The sequence below is a fragment of the Eschrichtius robustus genome, chromosome 4 (genome assembly GCF_028021215.1).
Source record: "Eschrichtius robustus isolate mEscRob2 chromosome 4, mEscRob2.pri, whole genome shotgun sequence".
Lineage (NCBI taxonomy): Eukaryota > Metazoa > Chordata > Mammalia > Artiodactyla > Eschrichtiidae > Eschrichtius > Eschrichtius robustus.
The window spans coordinates 114,442,220-114,465,886 of NC_090827.1; the positions used below are offsets into that span (position 1 = coordinate 114,442,220).

At 49.2% G+C, this 23,667-nt stretch overlaps 1 protein-coding gene across 3 annotated transcripts in view; it reads left to right on the plus strand.

Moving 5' to 3' along the window:
* Positions 1 to 1,700: 1,700 nt before the first annotated feature.
* The window catches only part of SLC2A9 (solute carrier family 2 member 9), a 209,077-nt gene continuing 187,110 nt past the window's right edge, over positions 1,701 to 23,667 (plus strand). For 2 of the 3 annotated variants that reach the window (XM_068542278.1, XM_068542279.1), the window contains exons 1-2: positions 15,110 to 15,275; positions 17,771 to 17,869. In XM_068542278.1, the coding sequence (XP_068398379.1) occupies positions 15,165 to 15,275; positions 17,771 to 17,869 (210 nt within the window). In that variant the 5' untranslated portion in view covers positions 15,110 to 15,164. Of the gene's footprint in view, positions 1,721 to 8,007; positions 8,108 to 15,109; positions 15,276 to 17,770; positions 17,870 to 23,667 lie in introns of those variants that run through there. The other variant, XM_068542280.1, reaches the window with a different exon arrangement.

Below are 23,667 nucleotides of genomic sequence, written 5' to 3' on the forward strand. Positions count from 1 at the left end.
GCAAATATTTACCTGGAGCTTGCTACATTGCAGGCCATTTCAAAGGTATACACCCGGGAGTGATTAGTGGGAATGTAAACTGGTTTAGCCACTGTGGAAAACAGTTTGGTGTTTCTCAAGAAATAAACACAGAATTACCATTTGATACAGCAATTCCATTCCTAGGTATATACCCTTACATCTCATTTGATCTGTATGTGACCTTGAGATGATTATTCCCTTATCCCCACTTTGCAGAGAGGTCACTTGTCCCACGAGACATGGTGGGGAGCAGCAGTTGGGATTTGAGGTCTGACATCAAATCTCAGGCTCTGTCATCTTATACTGTTTATCTAGATGCTGCTAAACCAATGGTTGAATTGTCCTGGCACCTGAGAATGATTTATTACAGCAAAGAAGATGTCAAGAAAGAGTTTGGGTGACTGCTTGGGGAAAGGAGGGGTGGGCGCCAGCTGGGTAATTGTGGAAGGTTTGAAAAGCCTGGGAAAGCAATCCCCTCGCTCCACAGCCTTTTCTTGGTGTGTCTGCATGTCCTAAAGTACAGCTGAAGCCACCCAGGCACAGAAATGTCATCTTTCTAGCGTGCGGGCTGTGCAGGCATCAGAGGTTGGTTGATAAAGACACCTTGAGTAGGTGTCTTCCAGGGATCAGGTGATTTCCTCCTGCTCTCCAGCCCTCCTTTGTCAACAACAAGGCACTGGGGAAATGGGATTAGCCATGAGGAGGTTGCCCGGTTGCTTCCAATCGATGCCAAGGGAATCGGATGGGCTTTTCCAGGCTCCCAAGACAGCGCTCTCTCCCAGGGCCTGAATTCATGCCTGAGCCAGGCGCAAGGTTCCTTTCCCAAGGCGGGTGGGACTCCTGGGCACCCATCTCTCTGTGCTTCACCCCAAAACCATGCGTCACTTCCCACGCCCTCACCTCTCTCTGTGAACTGCTCAGAAGGAGGCTGTTGATGCCCTTGGCTGAGCTTGGATCTTGTCCCAGCTGCCCAGCAACGCTCTTAGCCCCTCACCTCTCTCCCTCACATACCTCTGCCACTCCAGCCCTCCATCTGTCTCCTGGTGCTGAAAAAGAGTAGGATTAGCACACCTGCATCACTTTTGAGCTAGAGAGAGGTCAGGAGGACAGCGTGCATTCATAAAATAACAGCAATGGCCGTGACCATGAGAGCAGCACTTCCCAAGTGACGGCTCTTGTGTATTTCACCACGGGCTGATTTTACTCCTCCATCGACAAAGCAGCAAGAGTTGACCCCTCATCCTGTTCCTCTGGACTTCAGACTCGATCAACCTGCATTCCTTTGTGTTTTGCTTTACAACTCTTGTGTGTCATTTTACTGACCTTCAACACAGCTGCCTGGGCAGGTTGGTCCTACACTGTTATCCAGAAGGGAGTTGACACCCTAGGGCAGTCAGCAGTGACTTCGCCAGGGTACCTCTGCCTTGGACTCCCAGGCCAGAACTTGCTGACCCACAACTGGGCACGTTTTTAATAAGCTGAGCTAGCCATCAGTAGCTCGATGTTAATCATTTATCGCTTGTCAAGATTGCCATCACAGAATGTTTACGGTAGCCGCTGGATGCCTTTTAGTCATTAATGCAGCTTTCTCTCACAGTTTCCCAGGCTTATATCCGATTCTACTGGGAGCCGTTCTATTCATGAAGCATCTTCTGTTTGCTCTCTAGACGGGAACAGGCTGAGAAGCTCCAGGAAACAGGTAAGTCAGGCTCGCAGGTTTGGATTGGCTTTGGGGACCATTTCAGGAATTACCAAGACTTACAGAGCAGTTGGAGCAAGAGATTTAAAAACTGAGGGATATGAAAATCAACTAGGTGAAGATTAAGTGAGAAATGCATTTGGAGTGCTTAGCGTGGTGTCTGACAAATGTTTATATAAAAACGAAATTGATTACGGTGTGGTCATTATTCCAAAGGCAGCTAATAACTCTCCTCCTCCCTTCCCCTTCTTCTTTCCCGCCCCTCCCCTTCTTCCTTGCTGCCCTATTTTCCACATTCCTTTAGGTTAGCTTTAGCTCCATGCCAAAGTCAGCAGAGAATTAACCCTGAAAATTCAGAATAAAGTCACCGTGAAGTGTTGGTCAGAGAACTGGGGCCAGGGCATGTGTGGCATTTTCTGCTCAGAGCTGTCAGGCAGCGACTTGCTGGGCCCACAGGGCTTTGTCAGCAGGGCCACATCTTGGGGTGGACAGGACAGAAGGCCACGACTGCAGACAGTTAGGGGGGTGGCTGCTGTCCGCAGGAGCCGGTTTGGGAGAAGACATCCGCCTTCGCTGTCTGCTGACATTTTGTGCGGCGCTGATGCAGGTGGGTGTCTTTTCTTCACTTGTATCCTTACTCTCAACGCAGGCTCATGAGCACAGGACTGACTTCAAGGGATCTGGGGCTCAGATCTCACCTCTGTGATGGGTTGGGTGGGAAAAAGATTCTTCTCCAAGCCCTGCTTGCTTTACCTCTAACATGGCCAGTTAAAGCATCCAACACACGGTGCCCCTGACGTTTTTATTATAAGCAGCAGCAGCAATAGTACAGGAGAGGTGATTTTCTGAACATTTAACCCTAGGTACAGCCTAAGGGGCCCCAATCAAATTGTCAGCATCAGAGTCCTGTTGCCTGTAGCTGCTGGATTGTGGCAGGTGGGCCCCTGGGGCCTTAGCACGTGGCTATTCACCAATGGGAACAGCAGCAATCCGACCTTTTAGGCCACAATGATGGGCACTGGCAGGGTGTTAGACTTGAGTAGCAGCAGTATTAGTATTGTTACCGCAGATTCAAAAGACAGCAGCTAGCATTTTTTGGAACCCCATGCACTGGGCTTATATTTATGTTATACTGTGTTATGTTATTGATATTATTCTATTTAAGCCTAGAGAATTACTTTGAGGTGGTTTAAGGTTCTCTAGTCAAACACCAAGTGGGTCCCCCTCCTTTTTTCTTGAACCCGTTCTAAGACACCATTCGTTCCATGAGATCTCCCAGGAGCCTGCGGTGATACCGACGGCTCGTGATCCTTTAGCATTTACTATGTGCTTCACAAACACTGACTCATTTAATCCTCACGAGAGCCCTATGAGGCAGGTCCTATTATTATTCCCTACTTGACAGAAAGAAACAGAGGTACAGAGAGGTTAAGTAACTTTCCCGAAGGCACACAGCTAGCGAGCTATAGAGCTGGGATTTGAACCCATGACTCCATGCTGCCTCGGGTACGAGCCATCTGCACAGGACTTGCACTGCACAGGCGGCAGTCTCCCCCTGTGACATGATGTCTTGGGGACGTGGCGTCATTCTCAGCTCCGTGATGGCCTCTGCTGCAGACAGCAACCCTGGGCAGTGGGTCCTTACGGACTTAATAACCCTCTCTGACCAGGGAGTAGAAGGTCAGAGCTGGCTTTGACCCCAAAGGAAGCACAACCCACACCCCACACACAAATCCTCCTGGTACCAGCAAAATTTCTCCTTTGCAACATGTTTTCTGGGAAGAATGAACAAATACCTCTGCATCCTTGGCCTCAGGCACAACTCACGTCTCTCAGCGTAGAAGGTTTATTCAACCTCTCGTGTTGGATCTTCAGAGCGCACCGCTTCCCCCATCCTGCGCCCGTGCCCCCTCGCCCTAGTTGTACCCACGGGAGGATTTAACACGGGCTGTGATTAGTTAGTGCCCACTTGCTGCCTTCTCTTCTCCCACCCACGTCTGTTCTCACTCCTTCCTCCTCATCTGGGACCGTTCATCAGCTCTGACCGTCAGTTCTAGGTGGTTCCAGCTTTGGACACATCCTCACGAAAGCCACCCTCTGATCACAGCTTGGATCCCATCTTCTCTCAGTTGTTCTGCAATCTAAGCCCCCAGGCGAAGCTTCCATCCTCCCTTAACTGCCTCATTATGCCTGCCACTCACCCTCTGTCCCTCCCTCATGAACCCCCAGTGCTCCGAGACCCACATCTTTCTTCCCCAGGACCAAGCCGGGAACGGACCGTCCACACCCTCCTACAGCCCGACCAGGCTTGGTTTTTAAGGCTGCTCCCCAGAGGTCCCCGGTGGCAATTTCTCAGTTTCACAAACCTTCCTGCCCCTTCAGTTAGTTGCTTGGCCTTGTGCTTCACTGAGAATATGGACACCATTGGACAGAAGTCTCCCATCTCCGCACTTCCAAACCTGCATCCTGCCCACGCTTCACCCATGTTCCGTCCTCTGATTCCACACCCACTGCCCACCCTCTTCTCTGCTCCTCCTCGAGGCCAAGGTTCTAGGAAGATCCATCTCCTCCTCCAGATGGTCCAGGCTCTCCCCAACCCCCCGACTTACACTTCCCTATGGCCTCCATGTGGCCACATGCCCTGGACACTCTTAGCTCCTCTTCCTTGGCCCCTGAGCCATATTCACACAGCTGACCACTCACATCCTCTTAAAGTTCTCCTGCCAAAGTTCACTCTCCCTGCTTTCTCCGACTCCATCCCCTTTGCTGTCTTCTGTCCTCCCTCTGCTCTTTCCTGGTCGGAGTTCCTTAGGAATCTTTTTCTACACTCTGTCCCTGGGTGACTGACTTATCTAATTCCATGGTGTTAATTGTCCTTAATTTATCTCCAGCCCAGACCACTTCTTGAGCACCGCTCTTATTTCCAGCTGCCAGAGTGATATTTGTACTTGGATGTCACACAAATGTCTCAGCCACACGCGTCCTAAAGAGAATTCTTTATTTCCTCCCATCCCCAAATCTGTTGCTTTCTGAGTCTTCTCCAGCTCAGTGAATGATGGTTGCTGTTACTTAGACACCACAGATTTGCCAGGCATCTCCCCAGGCCTTTTATGTACATTCCCTCATCTAACAATCATGACATGAGAGAATGGTAACAATCATCCATTGACTGATAACGAAACAGACCCAGAGGTTAAGTAACTTGTCCTGGGTCACGGTGGCAAAACCAAGATGGGCAGGTTTCTGACTCCAGTATAGCTTTGCTCTTTCCACTCGGCTCATGCCTTTTCAAATCAGACTCTTGCTTGATTGTTTGGAGACCATCTTCATCCTTGGGTACCTGCAGGACCACCATGTTGCATAACTCCAGGGGGACTTTGACAATGTCACCTGTGTAATTGGTGATCCCTGGAGTCATGTGGTGACAGCCATTCACATAAACTAGAATGGGAATGCAGTCTCTGGAACTCAACAGGTGGTGGCCATGGATACCGTCATTCTGGCTCCCTTGGTCCCATCCCATCTCATCTGATCCCATCCTGACTCCTCTCTTCCACCCCACCCACCCATTCTGTTTACTGTGCTCGTCTCAAGCCAGGCACTGTCAGATCTGTGGGCACAGAGGTGGATCAGCTGCGATCCTGGAGTGTGAGGAGTGTATCAGGCAGGGTTCTCCAGAGAAACAGAACTGACAGGATGTATGTCTAGATAGATGCATAGATATAGATAGATAGATATCGATATTGATAGAAGAATAAAGAGAGAAAGCTTTTAAGGAATTGACTTGCATGATCGTGGGGTTGGCAAGCCCCAGACCTATATGGCAAGCCCACAGGCTAGAAATTCTGGCAAGAGTTGATGTTGCAGCCTTGGTCTCAAGTCTGGAAACTCAGGCAGGATTTCTGTGTTGTCATCTTGATGCTGAGTTCCTTCCTCTTCAGGCACCTTAGTCTTTGCTCTTAAGGCCTTCAGCTAATTGGATGAGGCTCACCCACATCATGGAGGGTCATTAACTTAAAGTCAACTGATTGTCAATGTGAGTCATACCTAAAAACTACCAGCAACATCTCGCCCGTTCTCTAAGTGTCCGACCACACGACTGGGCACCATGGCTTTGATGAGCTGCCACATAAAATGAACCCTCAGGAGGAGGTCACGGTCACCGGCGAGGACACAGACGAGGGAACAGTCAGCCGGTACAGTCTGGCTCCTGCGAGACTAATGCGATGAGCTAGGGGATGCACAGGACAAAGTGATTCAGATTTTCTAGAAGGAATAGATAGATAGACAAGCAGAGTGGGTGAGCCTTGAAAGTGAGACAGGAACAAAGGAGAGGCACTCCAGGCCAGGGGCCAGCCTAGGAAACAGCCAGAGCGGCCTGAACACAGAGGTCCAGTGTATGGCATGTCCCTGGGCGTGTGCTGGAGGGAGAGAGGCGGGTCCCTCGGTGGAGGGCCTCGAATGTCACGCTCACGTGTCACCAACTGACATTCTGTCAGGCCAGCTCACATGACTTCGGCCCTCACAGCCCGTCATCCTATAAGAACTGTGTATTCTTCCACAATTGTAGTTTTTAAGTCTACTTGGCTCCTTGAGACCTTAAGGGCTTAATTCTTCAAAAAAAAACTGTTTCTTTTTAATTTGAAGAAATTCTAAAAGCTTGTTTTTCCTGTTGTAGAAGTGGTTGGTTTTTGTTGGATTGTTTCAGTGTAGAAAATTGGAAAACTGTAGGAAAACAAATCAGATTAAAAAATTGGCTAAGATAACCACGGCTAAGTGGTAATTGTTATTATGTTGTGCTGCTTCCAGGAAGTCTGTTTTCTATGCACAGAAGTATGCGATCTGTCCCCTGCGCATCTCTGCAGCCCATCTCCCACTTCTCCCCCATCGCGTGCTGGGCCAGGCCACTTACCTTCCATATGCCCCATGAGCAGCCCATATGCTCTTCCTAAATTGTCTCCTCTCCCAGAATGTATGCTCCATAAGGGGAGGGCAAGGTCTGTCTTGCTCAAGATCGCATCCCCATAACCTAGATACCAGGGGCTTAATAAATAATTTAATGTATGAACATTTTATTTCACTTTTAATTTTAAATTAAAAAACACATGGACATAGTTTAAGTACATATATTGTTTAATAGTATGACTATTAATAAGTACACCTATTTTATTTCATTTATTTATTTATTTATTTTGCTGCACTGGGTCTGTGTTGCTGCGCACGAGCTTTCTATAGTTGTGGCGAGCGGGGGCTACTCTTCGTTGTGGTGCGTGGGCTTCTCATTGCGGTGCCTTCTCTTGTTGCAGAGCACGGGCTCTAGGCACGTGGGCTTCAGTAGTTGTGGCACGTGGGCTCAGTAGCTGTGGCTCGCGGGCTCTAGAGCGCAGGCTCAGTAGTTGTGGCGCACGGGCTTAGTTGCTCCGTGGCATGTGGGATCTTCCCAGACCAGGGCTTGAACCCGTGTCCCCTGCATTGGCAGGCGGATTCTTAACCACTGCGCCACCAGGGAAGCCCAGTATACCTATTTTAAATGTTGACTAATGTATATTCTTTTATATATCTTCCTCTTATCAAGTAAGAATGTATTATGAGCATTTTCCAGTGACATGAAATCTTCTTCTTTAACATTAGTTTTGAAGTGCTGCATGAGTTTCATCACTTTAAACTTTACTCTTAGATATTTTGTCCTATTGTGAAGACCATTTTTCTACCATGAAAAATGCTGCAATGACCATCTCAGGCTTACATCTTCACACATTGTTATTACTGCTTTAGGCTATTTATAAATGGAGTCATTGGGCCAAAGGACCTAAATATTTTTATGGCTCTAGAAACATATTTCCAAACTCCAGAGAAGCTGTACAGTTTTCCACTTCTGTTGTGCCAGTGATTTGGATTGTAATTTCGGTAACTTGTCTCCAGTTTGACAGGGGAGATTGGCACTTTGTTTGCATTTGCACTGCTTTTATTTTCACACCTTTGGGACAGAAAGTCTAAGGTTTCCAAAGCATGTCCCACCGTAAGAGTGACCTTCTGAATGAGGATGTTCTGGGGAAGGGCCTGTACTTGATGAGTGATGTGGCACGTGTAGGAAAGCAGAGAAGTGGTCCAACCTGACCATCTCGCAAATGGAGAAACCAAGGCCAGAGAGGAGCAGAGAGGTACCCAGGTCTCTGGGGGAGCTGGGCCCCCCATCCTGGTGTCCTCGCCAGGGACTCTCCCCTGGGTTCCTTAACTGTGACAGCAAGTGTCTGTCTAATGGCTTCTTCCTTTTTTCTCTTTTTCAGGAACAAAAAAGCCCAGCCCAAAAGCTGAAAACTAACCATGAAGCTCAGGGAAAAGGACCCAGCAGATAACAAAGAAAGCTACTTGGAGGAAAAGAAATTGGTCAGTCCTGGTCTCCCTATGTCTCCCTTGCAGGAGTGTTCAGGTGACCCTGGGGCGGTCCCTCCTGGCACCCTCCCTTCTCCCAGGGGAAGGGATGTTGAGGTGAGTTCAGGCAGAGAAGGAGCAGAGGCTGGAAGCAAAGTTATGCAGGAAGGACCCATGTGAATTGTAAATTGTATACGGTGAGGCACAGGCTGCTGATGGTGATATCCTCTGATTGATGGTGATACTATCTGTGGTGACCTTCCAGACTGGGGGGGGGGGTCTCTGTTCCAAAGGTCATTTCTCAGCAAGAGGATGTTGATGTTGAAGATGATAATGTCATCATCCTTAAGGAAACACTGAAACCTATCCCTCTGCAAGGCCCAGTCCACGTGCCCCCTCCTCCAGGAAGTCCTCGGCACTTAGAAAGTCCCTCTCCTTCCTAAGGACTCCTTGGATCCTCTCTTTAAACCAGATTCAAAACCAACAGCCGAACAGTGCCTGCTCTGTGCCAGACCTTACATGGGTCTCTCGTTCCGTTCTCCTGGCTACACTGTAGTGGAGGCATCACTACCCCCATTTTACAGGCGAGAAACTGAGGCTCAAAGAAGGCTGAAGCCACGTGTCCAAGGCTACGTAGCTAGTTTAAGGTGCAGCTGATCTCGAACACTGACCCATCTGTGCCTCATGTCCCGTGATGGGTGTGGAGGCAACCAAGACTCAGAAGATGTGTCCATATTTGTAATAAACCTGTATTTAGCAGGACAAAGAGCAATACAAGTGTATTTATGAAATTCCCTGGGGAGTGTGAAATGGCAGCTAAGCATCCCCAACCCCATCTCATAGGTGTGAACTGGAGGTCCAGGGGGGCCAAGCCACCTGTCTCAGGGGCCCCAGGGACCCTGCAGACCCAGGCTAAGCAGACAGAGATTCCCTCCAAATGGACACAGTATCTTTTCATTTGTCTCTAGGTATTTTTTGATTTCCTCTTTGATTTCTTCAGTGATCTCTTGGTTATTTATTAACGTATTGTTTAGCCTCCATGTGTTTGTGTTTTTTACCTTTTTTTCCCTGTAATTGATTTCTAATCTCATAGCATTGTGGTCAGATAAGACGCTTGATATGATTTCAATTTTCTTAAATTTACGGAGGCTTGATTTGTTGACCCAAGATGTGATCTATCGTGGAGAATGTTCCGTGTGCCCTTGAGAAGAAAGTGTAATCTGCTGTTTTTGGATGGAATGTCCTATAAATATCAATTAAATCTATCTGGTCTATTATGTCATTTAAAGCTTGTATTTCCTTATTAATTTTCTGTTTGGATGATCTGTCCATTGGTGTAAGTGAGGTGTTAAAGTCCCCCACTATTACTGTGTTACTGTCAATTTCCTCCTTTATAGCTGTTAGCATTTGCCTTATGTATTGAGATGCTCTTATGGTGGGTGCATATGTATTTATAATTGTTATGTCTTCTTCTTGGATTGATCCCTTGATCATTATGTAGTGTCCTTGCTTGTCTCTTGCAACATTCTTTATTTTAAAGTCTATTTTATCTGATATGAGTATTGCTACTCCAGCTTTCTTTTGATTTCCATTTGCATGGAATATCTTTTTCCATCCCCTCACTTCCAGTCTGTATGTGTCCCTAGGTCTGAAGTGGGTCTCTTGTAGACAGCATATATATGGGTCTTGTTTTTGTATCCATTCAGTGAGCCTGTGTCTTTTGGTTGGAGCATTTACTCCATTCACGTTTAAGGTAATTGTTGCTATGTATGTTCCTATTACCATTTTCTTAATTGTTATGGGTTTGTTTTTGTAGGTCCTTTTCTTCTCTTGTGTTTCCCACTTAGAGAAGTTCCTTTAGCATTTGTTGTAGAGCTGGTTTGGTGGTGCTGAGGTCTCTTAGCTTTTGCTTGTCTGTAAAGCTTTTGATTTCTCTGTTGAATCTGAATGAGATCCTTGCTGGGTAGAGTAATCTTGGTTGTAGGTTCTTCCCTTTCATCACTTTAAATATAACATGCCACTCCCTTCTGGCTTGTAGAGTTTCTGCTGAGAAACCAGCTCTTAACCTTATGGGAGTTCCCTTGTATGTTATTTGTCATTTTTCCCTTGTTGCTTTCAATAATTTTTCTTTGTCTTTTATTTTTGTTAATTTGATTACTATGTGTCTTGGCATGTTTCTCCTTGGGTTTATCCTGCCTGGGACTCTCTGGCCTTCCTGGACTTGGGTGTCTATTTCCTTTCCCGTGTTAGGGAAGTTTTTGACTATAATCTCTTCAAGTATTTTCTCGGGTCCTTTCTCTCTCTCTTCTCCTTCTGGGACCCCTGTAATGTAAATGTTGTTGCGTTTAATGTTGTCCCAGAGTTCTCTTAGGCTGTCTTCATTTCTTTTCATTCTTTTTTCTTTATTCTGTTCCATGGCAGTGAATTCCACCATTCTGTCTTCCAGGTCACTTATCCATTCTTCTGCCTCAGTTATTCTGCTATTGATTTCTTCTAGTGTAGTTTTCATTTCAGTTATTGTATTGTTCATCTCTGTTCGTTTGTTCTTTAATTCTTCTAGGTGTTTGTTAAACATTTCTTGCATCTTCTTGATCTTTGCTTCCATCTTTTTCCGAGGTCCTGGATCATCTTCACTATCATTATTCTGAATTCTTTTTCTGGAAGGTTGCCTATCTCCACCTCATTTAGTTTTTTTTCTGGGGTTTTATCTTGTTCCTTCATCTGGTACATAGCTCTCTGCCTTTTCATCTTGTCTATCTTTCTGTGAATGTGGTTTTTGTTCCACAGGCTGCAGGATTGTAGCTCTTCTTGCTTCTGCTGTCTGCCCTCTGGTGGATGAGGCTATCTACCATGTGAGTTTTTTAGGGTTGCCATGACAAAGCTCAACAGACTGGGTGGCTTAAACAACAGAAATATATTTCCTCACAGTCTGGATGGAGGCTGGAAGTCCAAGATCAAGGTGTGGGCAGCTTGGTTTCTTCTGAGGCCTCTCTCCTTGGCTTGTAGGTGTCCATCTTCTCCCTGTGTCCTTACATGGTTGTCCTGCTGTGCTTGTCTGTGTCCTAATCTCTTCTAGGACACCAGTCAGGTTGGATTAGGGCCCACCCATATGACCTCATTTTACCTTAATCTCCTCTTTAAAAGCCCTGTCTCCAAATCATCACATTCTGAGGTAGCAAGGTTAGGACTTCAATATATGAATGTTGGGGGGCACAGTTTACCCCTTAACATACACAGTCCCTGTCCTTGCTGAGCTCCTATCCAGAGGGGAAGACATACATGAGGATAACACTTGGGGGAAAGGTCACAGCCAGCACAGCTGTTAGCAGCACATGGAACACAGGGGCAGCAGAGAGACGCCCAGGGAGGCTTCTGGGGGGAGGTGGCGAAGGCGCTGAGCACTGAAGGATGAGCAAAGTTATGGGCACCGGTAAATGGGTGTGTGCAGGGAGGAGTGAGTGAGTGTCAGGACAGGCCCAGCACACCCAGGAATGCTGGTTTATGACCACATCCTTTTTTTTAAATTAACTTTTTAAAAACTGAAGCATAGTTGATTTACAATGTTGTGTTAATCTCTGCTGTACAGCATTCAGTTATGCATATGTACATTCTTTTTTTCATATTCTTTTCCATGATGGTTTATCATAGGATACAGAATATAGTTCCCTGTGCTATGCAGTAGGACCTTGTTGTCTATCCATTCTATATATAATAGCTTCCATCTGCTGACCCCGACCTCCCACTGCATCCCTCCCCCAACCCCCTCCCCCTTGGCAACCACCAGTCTGTTCTCTATGTCCATGAGTCTGTTTCTGTCTGTTTCTGTTTCATAGATAGGTTCATTTGTATATGACCACATCCTTGATAGAGTTTATTTTCTAGGATCTGCCTGAGAGCATGGGCCACAGACTGTGTGCATGGGGGGCTGGCACTGGATTTGGAGACGGATGAATCCAGGCTCTCCCTGAACTTCCATTCTTTTCTGTAACGTCAGGCTAGCGGCTCCTCCTGAGCCTGCTGGGAGAGTTGGTGATATCACGGGTGTGAACACACTTGGCCAAGGGCAGAGCAGTGTAGACGTGTGCTGTGAGATGGGTAACTGGGAAGCTGGTTAGCTGCCATCTGGTTCACAAAGCTATACCCAATCATGCTTGTTACGGAGGCAGGAACCCAAGCCCAGGAAACAGCCTTAGCAGTGGTCCAGCAACATCAAGTTGGCCCCAGACCTCTTCTTTACAGCTGTGGACACTTATATCCTGGGGGTGGGGGGCAAATCTTCCTACGTGGAGTACTTACCGTGGCGTTTGTTTAGAAAAGGATGAGAACATTTGGGTCAAGAAATAGCTCATCTTCTGGGGACAGGGGGTTTGAAGAATAATAATGAATATTCATTGTGCAATTGATATATGCCGGGTACTGTTTTAGGTTCTGGGGTTTAGTGTGTTCCGTGTACAAACTCATCAAATCTTAACAAGTGTAAGACGTGGTGGCACCATTATCACACCCATTTTACAGATGAGGACACTGTGTCACAGGGAAGCCTAGTAACTTGCCCAAGAGCTCACAGGTTGTAAGTGGCTGGGCCAAGACCCAAACCCAGGCCGTCTGTCCAGCACCACTGTCTGGGCTTTAACCCTCTGAGCTGTGGCAAAGTGAGGGGACAGCTCCCATCACCCTCACCGAGGCTTTCCAAAGAGTGGAGCTGTTTGTTTTCTCACCCTGCGATGCTCTGGGGACACCCGCTGGGAATCTGAGATCCCCCACCAGCCTGAAGGAGGAAAGCGTGGTTCACCCGAAGGCCAGGCTTCTTAAATAGCCAAGGCCACCCTGGAACTTGAGCCAGGACACCTGGGCTCTGATCTCAGGTGTGGGACTTCGCTGCTCACCTCTGGGCTGGTTTGTGGGCAGGTTGGGGGGAGGACTCACAGACAGCCAGCTCCACCAGTAAGAGGAGGCCTTCATGCCAAGCACTGCCTCCCGGCTGCAGGACAAAAAGGGAAAGCGATGTCCTGCAAGTTTCTCTCACTCCTCTGACTGGGAGAGCCCCTGGTGCAGGGCAGGGCAGGGCCAGGGCAGCTGCGGGCAGTTTGTCCCCACCCTCCATCCCTGGCCTCCAGTCTGCACCCCCTCTGGGTGGCAGAGCCTTTAGTGCCTTTGGACTAGGATGCCTTTGCAGCTCAGGTACTCCCCACACACCAAGGTCCCTCCCAGCTGTAGCTGCACATTTGTGTGGACCACCGGGGTCCTGGGGTCTTTTGAGTTTTCAGCCCCCAAGGGGAACATGGAACAATTTTAAATGAAGCGGGCAGATCACCTGATCCACTGTGAGTTTTAGCAAGATCAGGGAGACCCCTTGTTACAGATGAGGAGACCAGGGTGGATACATGGAAGGGCCTGAGTCAAGGAGGGGGTGGAGGAGGAAATGAGATGACGAATACGACACCCCACAGGATGGCACAGGGGATTCCTCACTGCACAGCAATGCAGCCATGCTGCCCCTCCCACACTTTAGGCCCCAATTAGCTCAATTATTTTGCTTCTCCCCACGTCCCAGGGCATCCATGTCTGCAGGCCTGGCTCAGTGCCCTCCCACCCCGCACCCTTCTCTGTCTGCATATTCCCCGGCTTACTCATCCTGTAAGAGTCTGCTCTCCAATCACCTCTTCCAGGAAGTCTTCCGAGATCAGCCCCCCCTGGTTGGCTCGGTGCCTCCTCCGTGTTTCCCCAGGAATCCTCGGCCATCACACGTGATGTCATAATCGAGAACTTCCATCTTAGAGTCCTGCTCTGGACCCAGCTCTGTGAAGGGAGCTGGCCAACTGGCCAAAAACTGTTTCCAGAAACAGCCAATTCTCCAAGCCGCATCCCTGCGTGATTGATATGCGGAATGAGTATTGTGCTGACTGATTCATGCACTCAGCAAATAACTAGCCTAACTATTCAGGGTTGGCTTTTTCTTTTGGAAGTTTCAGTTCCCCGTTGAGCAGATCCCTTCCCACTGTTGTGCATTCCGGGCTGGATGTTTTCACGTGCATTTGATAATCCCTGCTCCCAGTGCTTCTGCCATGATCCACAGCTTTTATTTCAACATGCGCTTTCCATTAAACCCAGGTTGCCAGCTTCTGGTCTTTTTTATGCGGACTTGAGGCCGCCCTGGCCTTCTAGGGGTTCTGCGTACCCCCCAAGCACGCCATCATTCTGCCGGCCTCTGCACCTGTTCTCTGCCTCTGGGAGGAAACAGTCAAGGCAACCTGTCCTACACATGATTTAAGGCCCTTCTCTGACATCTGGGCAATTCGGCCACGCGGTGAGTTAATTCCCATGACATCCTGGTGTGCATGAGGGTCTTGCCTCCTTAATGCTTTCACTGAGCCAGCCTGGCTGAATGAGCAGGGCAGAGTAATGACCAGTGGCAAATTCTTTTTCTTCCAAACCCACAGCCTCCCCTTGTTCTAGAGCTGCAGGGCAGCCCAGGTCCATCTCCAACACGCTGCTTGGGGTTGTGTGTTTTCTATTCCAGCCTCAGAATAACTCTGCAGGATAATCAGGGCGGGATCAATCGCCCATTTCGCACTTGTATACGTGGTAGCTCAGAGAGGCAAAGCGACTTGCCTAAGGACACACAGCTAAAAAGCAGTGGAGTCAGGGTTGGAACCGCACCAGCCTTCTCCTGTAGTCAGTGACCTTTCCATTTGTCCCAGTCCTGAGGGAAACTTGCCCTGGGCTCATGCCAGTCGCTCCCCTCCCAGCACGCTGGCCTTAAGAGGGACAATAAAAACATGCCAAAGAAAGAATCCAAACTCAGGGTGGTGATTCCTGGGAAGACAAGTTTCCCTTTCAGGGCTCTCCAGACGCTGTGATGATTTGGAAAGGGTCAAAACATTCACTGCCCATTTCCTGTTCAGACGAAATACAATTGCCACACTTCCTGTTCAGCGCTCCCGCCCACCCTCCCTCCGTGGACTCTGCCTCCTCATTTACGGAGATGCCCCAGCAGAGTCCGGGCTGGAAGGCACTGTGGGCCGAGCCAGCTTGAGGGAGGGCCGGCAGGTGGGTTGTCGGGAAACAGAACATGGACTCTCTGGAACCGAGCTCAGCTCCCGTTGCCCGTGACCCGAGCCGCTCGGCGCCTCCTGAGTGTATCCATCTGAGGAGCGGGACGCCGTGTGGGAGGAGAAGAAAGGTAAACACAGAAACCGGCCTCTGTCTGGGCCACAGAGGCACTCTCTGACTGCTTGAAAGGCCTCTGGCCTTGAGTCCTGGCCTCCTAGTCCCTGTGACCTTGGCCGTGGTGCTCCAACTCGTAAGTCGCAGCTTCCTGGGACCCACAGTATCTTCTGGCAGCGCGGCTGTGCTCGTGCAATGAGGTCAAGGCAGCGAACTGCTCGCACGTGCTGGGTGGTGTCCCCACCTTGCGGCAGGTGGTGAGAGGTGGTGGGCACAGGTGGGCCACAGAGGGGTGTGGGGGGCTCGGGGGAGATGGCTCCCACCTGCTCTTCTCTGCCCTCTGATGGGTGCAGACAAGGGAATAATGACCAGGGCTGGGAGTGAGGGAAGCCCAGGGGACCAGCACAGCCCGGGAGTCAGAAGGAATAACATCTGAGCTGAGACCCAGAGGATGAGTTTAAAGATGAAAGGCGATGGAGAATGGGCCTTTTGTCCAAAATGTGATTCTGTTCCATCAATGAATCCCGTTCAGTAAAAGTTCCTATTACTGCAGAAAAATATTCTGGCTCCACACTTGCCAACGTCCCTCTCCATGGCCTCTGAACCCTCCCTCTGGCCTCAATTCAATCACCAGCATTTACCAAGCACCTCCTCTGTAGCAGGCTCGGTGCCTGGAAGCAAGACCCCTGCCCTCAAAAAGTAAGACCCACGCCCACTGTCCAGCCTCTGCTGCTGACCCCCAGGGGCACCTACCCCTGGACAGGTGAGGACCTTACCTGCTCTGACTCCTTTCTTCGGCAGAATATCCTATGAGGTGGGTGTATTATCATCGCCATTTCACAGATGAGAACACCGCATCAGAGAGCAGCTATGTAACTGGTCTGAGGTTACGCAGTCATAAGAGGCAGACCTGGGGGTCAGACAACGTTGAATCAAAGATAGAAAAGTAAAAATGAGGAGGTGGAACTTTCAGGGTGGCTTTCAGTGGGTCTTAGATATGAAAGTCTCCAGAAGGGAAGGTTTCAGCGGGGCATGGCCATATGGGCCAGGGCAAGAGAGACCTTGGCACGTAGCCTGGGCAATGGCCATTCTGCACGGCTGGGTCAGAGGGAGTAGAGAGAGAGAACAAAGTGAGTGAACAGCCTTTCTGAACACTGGCTACGTGCACAAGCCCCTCAACGTCCTCAGCCAGCAACACATCCACAACAGCCTATGCAGCTGGTGCTGTAATTTAGATCCCATTTTACAGCTGGGCAAGCTGAGGCTCAGAAAGGTCAAGACCCTGGACAGATCCCACAGCTGAGTGGTGGAGCCATCAAGCACTGAAGCCTGTGCTATAGGAGGCTGTCTAGGCGGGCAGAGCAGGAAATCGGCTATCGAAGTCTGGCTTTCCCTTTCAAACAGTGTTTGATCCTTTCAGGTCCCTAAACCTTGGACCTCATCTGTCACATTTACCTGCTGTATCCCAGGAGCTTGTCAGGGCTTGGCACCTAGAACACACCGCCCTCCCCACCCCACCCCCCCAATCACCACTCACACACACAACACATGATAAATCATGGAGAGAAAGTGCCTTCCAAGAGCACCTGGGTCCCTCTGACAAGTGGCCCACACTTTCCTGGTCAGCTTAGGATGGCAGCCCCTCCTGCATCCAGCCCCTGCCTTCTGGCCAGCCTTTGCCAAGGGGCCCAGATGTTTCTACTCCTGGTCCTGTCATGCCTGTGGCAGTCCATGGATGGGTCCATAGGAAAGGATTACATGGAGGCAGATGCTTGGTTCTCCGGGTCAAGCCCTGTATCTCTGTCTGCAGGTCCTTCTCCCAAGGTGCTCACACTGGCCTGTAGATGGACAGCTCCAGCCTGGAACAGAGTGTGCGTGGGTGTGCGTGCGTCTGCAGCGTCAGCGGGGGAGAGGCAGCGGGGGAGAGGCAGTGTGGTGCAGTGGGTGGCTTCATGGGGGCTGGAGCTGGACCACCTGGGCTCTGGTCCCCAACCCAGACAGCACCAGGGACTGCCCCATGCCTCTGTTCCTCACCTGTAAAATCAAGATAAAACAGTACTGATCTAAGGATTCTATGGGAGAATGTCCGGAAAGGGCTTAGAACAGATGCCTGGTCCGTAGCGCTTAATAAGAACCAGCTGCTGCTGCTGGCGGCTTAGTCTGGCTTTGCTTTTTGCTCCTATGTGAGTCAGAGACTGGCTGAATTCAGCTAAAGTAAGTGTCGTAGCTGCTAACAGCACCTGTGAAGGACAGTAGGTCTGAGTTTCACAGATCCTCTTGCAGCCGGACAAGGAGGGCAGTGGTGTGGACAGAGGCAAACTGAGCTCCCTGGGCTGGCCACACCCCCCTGGGCCGGACCTGGATGGGAGCCCCTCCTGCCGGCTGGCTCTGAGGAACCTGCATCCTTGATCTGGAAATCCTCCCCAGCAGAGGACGGTCCAGCTGCATCCTGCGGGCCCCTGGCTGTGCGCCCGAGTGCCAGGTCTGACGTGCATTGCTCTCCTTTCCCAGGACTGGTCCTGCTCGCTGGTCGTGGCCTCTCTCGTGGGCGCCTTCGGCTCCTCCTTCCTCTATGGGTACAACCTCTCGGCGGTGAACGCCCCCACTCCGGTGAGTGCCCGCGGCAGCGGGATGCGCCCAGCAGAGGGCGCTGCGGCAACGCGGAAAGCCGGGTGTTACCGCCTAGCCCGGGGTGGTACCCCATTCTGCAAACATTTGCAGGCCGGTTCTGTGCCAGACCCTTGCTGGACACTGGGGTGGAGGGAGGGACAGAGAGAGTGAGACCAGCCCCTGCCCTCGAGGGAGAGGTGGGAGATACAGAAATAGAGGATGATGACAATTCGTGAGGTCAGTTCCCTGCTCGTGGAGGGTCCTGGGAGAGTGTAGAGAGGAGAGGGATCTTCGGAGGTCCCAGGGGCCAGATCCTAAGGGTCTTATTCCAGGGCAAGGAACATGAAATCTGAGGCTTACGGAAGGATATTAGGCACAGAAACATTTCCCTGATCTGCTTTTTCTTTGTTTATGGCTTTTAATCACAGCTGGAGGTCACTTGAGTATCTGTTGGTTTAAGATCCATTGCTGGCTTTTGTTTTCTTCTGAAATCAGGTCATTAGGTGCAGCTCCCCAGGCCCTCCTAATACCACTCTGCTGGTTTGCAGATGAAGGTTTGGTTCTCACCCACCTAGGCTGTTAGGTTTAGGTGCTACCCATTCCTGGGGGTGCTGGCTTCTGCTTGACCTACCTCCATCCCTGGGGTAAAGTGGATGGGTCGATGGTGGTATACAGGCAGTCTTCCTGGAGGAGGTGATGCCAGAGCTGCATCTTGAAGGTGGAGCAAAGGCACTGAAGCCTGAGATATGAAACATTTGCCGAAATGAAGGTCTGATGCTGTTGGAGCCCAGGATGTATTTTGGACAGCATAAGGGCATGAGCTACAGAGGCAGACAGAAGCCAGGCTGTGGACCTTTGTGGGTGCTTTTAAGGCTTTTCCTTGTTTGGGGGCCCAGCATGCTGTGTGCAAAACATAGGGGGAAGCTGGACCAGTGGGTCTCAAAGGGGCCCCAGGAGCCCTGGACTTTGCAGAAGTGCCTCAGGGATCCAGACTCCATCTGTACTAGAACAGCACTTTTTTTATTCTGTTAACTCTTTTACATTTTAGGGGCTCTGTAAGTTCATTTGAAAAATTGATTCTGATACTAAAAACAGTTTGAAAACCAGGGGGTCTAGATGGCTTCTCCGAATGCTTGCATTAATCAACGGCTTTGATTTTGTCATTGTGATGTCATCCTGAGATGGGATCCAATTTGTCCATATTTGTCTTTAAGAGGATAGAGAATTTGCACTCTTGCTTCATTTTGGTAATCCAACAGAGCCTCCAGCAGAGGGTGGAGAACGTTTACACTCATGGCTTATAATGCAAAGAGACGTTTAAAACTTGAACCTGGAATAGAATGATATGGGTAGAAAAGTAGTAGTGCAAGCAATGACTGTGGGAACACGAGGAAGGAGCAATCCTGTCTTTCACTCATTCAAAAAATGTTTTTAATTAATAAACTTTATATTTTAGAGCAGTTTTAGGTTCTCAGCGAAATTGAGTGGAAAGCACAGAATTCCCGTATACCCCCTGCCTCCACTCCCCCACTGTTAACATCCTGCACCAGAGCAGTACCTTTGTTATAATTGATGAACCCACCTTGACACATCATTATCACCCAAAGCCCACAGTTTATATTAAGGTTCACTCTTTGTGTTGTACTTTCTATACATTTTGACACACGTGTGATGATTTGTACCCACCATTGTAGTATCTTACAAAATATTTTCACTGCCCTGAACATTCTCTGTGCTCTGCCTATTCATTCCTCCCATCCTCACCCTGGCAACCACTGATCTTTTTACTGTCTCTATACAGGCACACCTTGCTTTATTCCCTTTGCTTTATTGCAGATATTGTATATTTTACAGATTGAAGGTTTCCCTTTCCAGAGTGTCATATCGTTGGACTCATACAATGTATAATTTTTCAGGCTGGCTTCTTTCACTTAGTAATATGTATTTAAAATCCCTCCGTGTCTTTTCATGGCTTGAAAGCTCATTTGTTTTTGATTCTGAATAATATTCCATGGTCTGGCTGTACCTCAGTTTATTTATCCATTCACCTACTGAAGGACATCTTAATTGTATCCAAGTTTTGGCAATTATGAATAAAGCTGCTATAAACATCCATGTACAGTTTTTTGTATGGATGTAAGTGTTCAATTCATTTGGGTAAATACCAAGAAGCGTGATTTCTGGATTGTATGGGGAAAGTATGTTTAGTTTCGTAAAAAATTGACAAAATGTCTTCCTAAGTGGCTGTTCCATCTTGCATTCCCACCAGCAGTGAATGAGAGTTCCTGTTGCTCCACATTCTTGCCAATATTTAATGTTGTTAGTGTTTTGGATTGGATATTCTAATAGGTTTGTAGTGGTATCTTATTGTTTAATTTGCATTTCCTCAATGATATATGATGTAGAATGTCTTCTCATATCCTTCTTTGCCATTTGTATATCTTCTTTGGTGAGGTGTCTGTTTGCATCTTTTGCCCATTTTTTAATCAGATTTGTTTGTGTTATTACTGAGTTTTAAGAGTTCTTTATATATTTTGGGTAATAGATCTTTATCAGATGTGTCTTTTGCAAATATTTTCTCCCAGTCTGTGGCTTTTTTTCTCATTCTCTTGACATCATCTTTTGCAGACCATTAAATTGTAATGAAGTCCAGATTATAAATTATTACTTTCATGAATCACGCATTTAGTGTTTTATCTAAAAAGTCATCACCATACTCAAGGTCATCTAGATTTTTCTCCTATGTTATCCTATGTTAAAAATTTTAGGAGTTTTATAGTTTTGCATTTTACATTTAGACCTTTGATCCATTTTGAGTTAATTTTTATGAAGGGTGTAGGATCTATGTCTAGATTCTTTTTTTCCTCCTTTTTTGCATGTGGATGTCTATTGTTCCAGTGCCATTTGATGAAGACTATCTTTGCTCCATTATATTGCCTTTGCTCCTTTGTTAAAGATCAGTTGACTATATGTGGGTCCATTTCTGAACTCTCTTCTGTTCCATTGATCTGCTACTATTCTTTTACCAATACCACACTGTCTTGATTACCATACTTGATAGTAAGTCTTGAAGTAGGGTAATATCAGACCCTACTTTGTTCTCCTTCAATGTTGAGTTGGCTATTCTGGGTCTTTTGTGTCTCCATATAAACTTTAAAATCAGTTTGTCAGTATCCGCAAAATAACTTGCTGGGATTTTGACTTGTATCGTATTGAATGTATAGATCAAGTTGGGAAACTGATATCTTGATAATATTGAGTCTTCCTGTCTAAGAACATGGAATATCTCTCCATTTACTTAGTGAAATATTTTCTCCCAAGGACAGGCCTTGTGAAGAAGAACAGAATGCTCTGATGTATTTCAGAATGGTTCCTTTTCCCCTCCCCTGCTGGAAGCATAAGGGGATTTTTCTGACAGTCCCTGTGAGAATCTGGTAGAGCCCCTGGAGGTAAAACTCACAAAAGGGGGATGGATATGACTGGGTCCCCAGAGATATTAACTCTCAAACTTGTCCACACTGAGCCTTCAGCAATTCATTAATTACAGTTCAGGTTTTCCTGCCCCAGCACTGGTTTGCTACTGTGCATTTTTGCTCTGGTAAGTTGTGATTCTCTGTATCTGCCTGTCTCTCCAGTTTGGGGAGGTGCCCAGCAGTGAGAGATGCACGGGGTGGAGATGGGGACACAGGCCGGTGGAAGGGCTTTATGTTATCCGGGGCTTGAGAGAGAGCGGCAGGTTTCCTGGGAATGGTGCAGAGAGGGGGCTGCCGGATTGTGGGGTTCAAAGGGCTGGAGGGGGAGGAGGCTGGGAAGGAGGCCAGGGCCGGCTCAAAGAGGATCACAGGCGCCAGAACAGGAGCACGAGTCAGCACCACCCAGCCTGCGAGCACTGGAGGCGGGCTGGGGGCCAGGGCTCAGCCTGGGAGCCCCTCCCAGGGCGGAAACTGCCTGGAGCTGGAAGAGCTGGAGCCGGGCAGGCCTGCACGGGGACCCCAGCTCCCCTGGGGACCCCAGATCCTGACAGGTGGTGACAATCCCCTGGTGAAGTGGCCAGGAGGATGGAAGGGGGCCCGAAGCTGGAGGGGCTCAGCCTGTGGCCAGTGATCACTCAGAAATCTCTTCCCTTTGCTGTGGGCCTAGGTGTGGGCAAGCGAGGCAGCCCCAGGGTCCAGGAGACCAGTATGGGAGCAGAGAGCCCAGGGAGCGGGGTCTAACACAGGTGGGAAGGGCCCACGCCTGGTGGTGGGTTTCTGTGTCGGCGTCAGACTTCACCGGGGCTCTGGCCTCTCAGAAGGAGAAAGAAACTCTCGGACCCAGGAGATGCACATGCTGGGGTCTGGGGGTGACCGTGCACAGACCTGGTGAACAGAGGCTGCCGCCGGAGGTGCTGATGAAAATAAGTCACAGCGAGGACACTGCCCCAGCAGGAGGGATGCTGGTTTAGCGATGACACAGGGTCCTGAGGCCCCTGCCCACCAGCTTCACCTCTTGAGTGGTGGGATAACCGGGTCCGGGCGGGGGCGGGTGGTTGGAGGAGGAGAGGGACTGCAGGCCAAGGCTGTGTACCCTCAGGCGAGGCGGAATTTCACCACTTGAACAATCCAGGCAGTAGCTGACGCCGGCCCTGGCCGCCACCCGGCTGCATCTCACAAGCATTCCGTGTTTCTTTCTGGAAAGCTGATGATGAAAATAATGCCCACTGTGGGCACTGACTGCGCTGCCCCATTAGGGACGGTATCAGATTTCATCCTCATTACAGTCCCCACGGGAGCCAGAACTAACCCCCGTTATAGATGAGGAAACCGAGGCCCAGGGAGGTTAATGTGTCTGCATTCCTGGTGTGTGTGTGGGGAGCCCTTAGCCCCACTCTTAATATATCCACTTGTTTCTCGTCAACACAGTTACCCTAAGTGACTGTAGGTCCTGTGCACCCTGCTTTCAAAGAGCCCCCCGAGTCTGAGTACCTATCATGCCCCATTTGGAAGAGGATACCCAGGTACCTCGGGCATCCACACATGGCCCTTGCCCAACTTTGGCCGATGGGATGTGAGCAGAAGTGAGTGTGAGACACTGGAGGCCTGGCCCGTGAGGACATTCCAGAATGTTCTTCAGTTCTTTCTTCCCCCAGATGGCACAGGGACAAGTTGTATGACACACGCTAGGCATTGCAGGAGCTAGAAAGGAATCTTCATTGTCTTCAGCCATTGAAGCTTCAGTGTTTCTGCACCAACCAGTGGCCAGTACCCCGGCAGCTGCCCCCGAGTAGGTCTCCAGCCTGGCCTGCCGTTGGGTCTTCTACCTGGTTTTCCTGTTTCCACTCTGGCTCCTCTAGTTTATTCTCCACCCAAGGCCAGAGGGATCCTTTACAAATTAAGGCAAATCAAACTGTGCTTCTGCTCAAAACCTCCATGGCTGCCCATCACACCTGGAAAACAGCCCAGAAGACCGCTGTGGCCCCAAGCCCAGGGGGCCTGGTGCCTGGTGACCACTCTGCTCTCATCACCAGCGCTTTCCCCCTTGCTCCCTCTTTTGCCCCCACAAGACCCCCCTCCCACAATGCTGTTCCTCAAACACACCCATACTCGGGCACCCCGGGGCCTTTGCTCTTGCTTTTCCCTCTGCCTGGAACACTCTTTCCCAGATGTGCCCAGATAGTCCTATGCTCTCTCCTTCAATTACCTCTGGCTCCTCCTCAAATGTCCCCTCCTCAGATGTCTTCCCCGACCAGCCCATCCCAGCAGCACCTCTCTATCACTCTCTAGCCCCTCACCCTAATTTACTTCTCTTTACAGAATATA